This window comes from Silurus aristotelis (genome assembly GCF_946808225.1).
Source record: "Silurus aristotelis genome assembly, chromosome: 1".
Lineage (NCBI taxonomy): Eukaryota > Metazoa > Chordata > Actinopteri > Siluriformes > Siluridae > Silurus > Silurus aristotelis.
Genome location: NC_139574.1, coordinates 777,775 through 780,274, shown reverse-complemented (window position 1 = coordinate 780,274; position 2,500 = coordinate 777,775). Strand labels below are relative to the sequence as shown.

Here is a 2,500-nt window from a genome sequence, read left to right as displayed (position 1 = left end):
CTGTACAGAGCCTCCATGAATATATTATGGGTATCTTAATGTCATTATTATTATTATTTATTCATCACACACACACACACACACACACACACACACACACACACACACACACACACACACACACACTGGGTATATATATATACCCAGGTAAAGGTCAGAGAGTCTGCAGAAATGTTCTTATCTCCTGCTGTTGAGCTACCTGATGAAACATTGCACTTAAAAACCCTTTAAAGCCTCCTACACTGCACTAAATGTCACACACACACACACACACACACACACACACACACACACACACACACACACACACACACACACACACACACAGCTTCTCTTTAAACCTCTCTTTCATGTGAATGGATGACGGCTGGTTGAAACAGTGCTCCTGGTCTCAGTAGCTAATGGTTCTGGACCGTGATCTACTTCTCCTTCTGATGTGTGCTGCTGATGCCAACTGCTGATTCCTGAGAGATCAGCAGTATCGTACAGTTTGTGAGGTATCACGGAGGAACTCGCCTGAAAACAGCACATATGGACACCTCTGTGATGTAAAGTGACACTGGAAAGCCCTGCCCTTGTCCCACACATGTCACATCAGTGTTGTGGTGGAGCTCTTAACTCAACATAAAAGATGTGCATGAGTTCTTTAAAGTGAAATAAAACCTAAGAACAAAAGTTTGCAGACCTGACCATAAGACTGCAACATGCTTTTTAAACATCTCATTCCACATTTTGTCTCCATTTGCTGTTCTAATAAGCTCCACTCTTCTGGGAAGATGTTCCACTGGATTTTGTAGAGATGTTGTGGAGATTTAATCAGCTATAAGTGTGTTCGTAATGTCAGGTAGTGATGTAGGTGAAAAGGTGAGAAGGTCCAGGGTGCAGTCTGCGTTCACATTCATCCCAAAGGTGTTCAATAGGGTTCAAGCTCTGGAGATCTTCCACACACTTCCATCACATAGAAAGCAGATCTTCAGGGAGCTGCCCAAAGATAGCACTAGTTATAGAATATGAAGTTACATAGATGGACACAAGCATCTGATTGGCTACAGCACCAGCATGGAGAAGCAAAAATCCGTGCAGGGACGCAGGGCAGAGGTTCATGGCTGAATTCGACTTTTTACTGGATTTATTAGGATGAACATTTTAAAGTACACCTGATGAAAGATTTTTCTCTGTTATAGTAAATATGCTTTGTATTTTTCAGAGTCTTGGTTCTGCAGACAGAAAGGAGGCAAGGCAAAGAAGGTGAGCTCTTCAAGTTCCTCTCTTTCTCAGTCTTTTTATTCATCTATGTCTCAATTGTTCTTCTTCTTCTTCTTCTTCTCGGTATTATAATTTGGTTATAATAGGATAAATAGTGCAGTTGGATTGAGAAATTCGAGAAACTCCTTAGTGGACATACCATTGCTTCCAGAGGTAGTGGCAGAAATTACTGCTACTCTGAAGTCTGGCTTTGTAGCTGATGTTACTCTGCTGCTTAAAAACATTCCGGGTGGCCTGTGCTGGAGCCAGACTTCCCTTCACACACTCAGGGTTTTTTCCTGCCAATAACATTCCTTATGTTGAAAGACAGTTTACTTTTGAGGTGTCTGGCTGTCTGAGACTACTCTTCACATGCCTGCTGCATTGCACCTGATCTCCACACGTCAGCATGTAAGTGAGGAGTCCACAGGATGGGCTCGGTATGGTCATGTTGCATAGATAGTCTACCAGAGGCCCAGTTGTGGACACCAGCACCTGCACAGGCTCCAGTGGTCAGTCTGTGCCTACAGAATTGTTTGAACCCAACACAGGGGCTATTTGGATCTGTTCACAGGTGGCCATTCATTTATTCAAGTATATAATTTCATTGTTCATCCATGTCTCCCTCTCTCTCTCCCTTTCTCTCTCTCTCTCTCTCTCTCTCTCTCTCTCTCTCTCTCTCTCTCTCTCTCTCTCTCTCTCTCTTTCACACACACACACACACACACACACACACCACACACACACACACACACACACACACACACACACACACACACACTCACTCTCCTCCATTCCCACACTCTATCAGACAGTGTAATGGCTCTAACAAGCATGTTGGTTTCACTGTGGTTTTGTGGTCAACGTGTGTATGTGTTCACTGGTTGTATAAAGTGTGTGTGTAGGGGATGCCTTGGTGGCAAGAAGGCATGTGTGTGTCTGCATGACTCAGTAGTGTGTGTGTGTGTGTGTGTGTGTGTGTCCTCTGTGGTGTGTCTTTGATGTGGTTTGGCTCCACAGCGAGTACGTTAACAAGCCCACACACACACACACACACACACACACACACACACACACACACACACACACACACACACACACACACACACTTTACAAAACTTAAGATTCCATTCTGACAAATGGCTTCCCAAAGTGTTCTTCTGTGTGTGTGTGTGTGTGTGTGTGTGTGTGTGTGTGTGTGTGTGTGTGTGTGTGTGTGTGTGTGTGTGTGTGTGTGAGTAGGGTTACTCTTTGC

General features: G+C 44.2%; 1 protein-coding gene across 7 annotated transcripts in view; it reads left to right on the top strand.

The window, feature by feature from the left end:
• Window positions 1-2,500, top strand: part of ankfn1b (ankyrin repeat and fibronectin type III domain containing 1b) — a 110,015-nt gene that overhangs the window by 71,407 nt on the left and 36,108 nt on the right. For 6 of the 7 annotated variants that reach the window (XM_083544634.1, XM_083544632.1, XM_083544631.1 and 3 more), the window contains one exon: window positions 1,208-1,248. In XM_083544634.1, the coding sequence (XP_083400760.1) occupies window positions 1,208-1,248 (41 nt within the window). Of the gene's footprint in view, window positions 1-1,207; window positions 1,249-2,500 lie in introns of those variants that run through there. The other variant, XM_083544635.1, reaches the window with a different exon arrangement.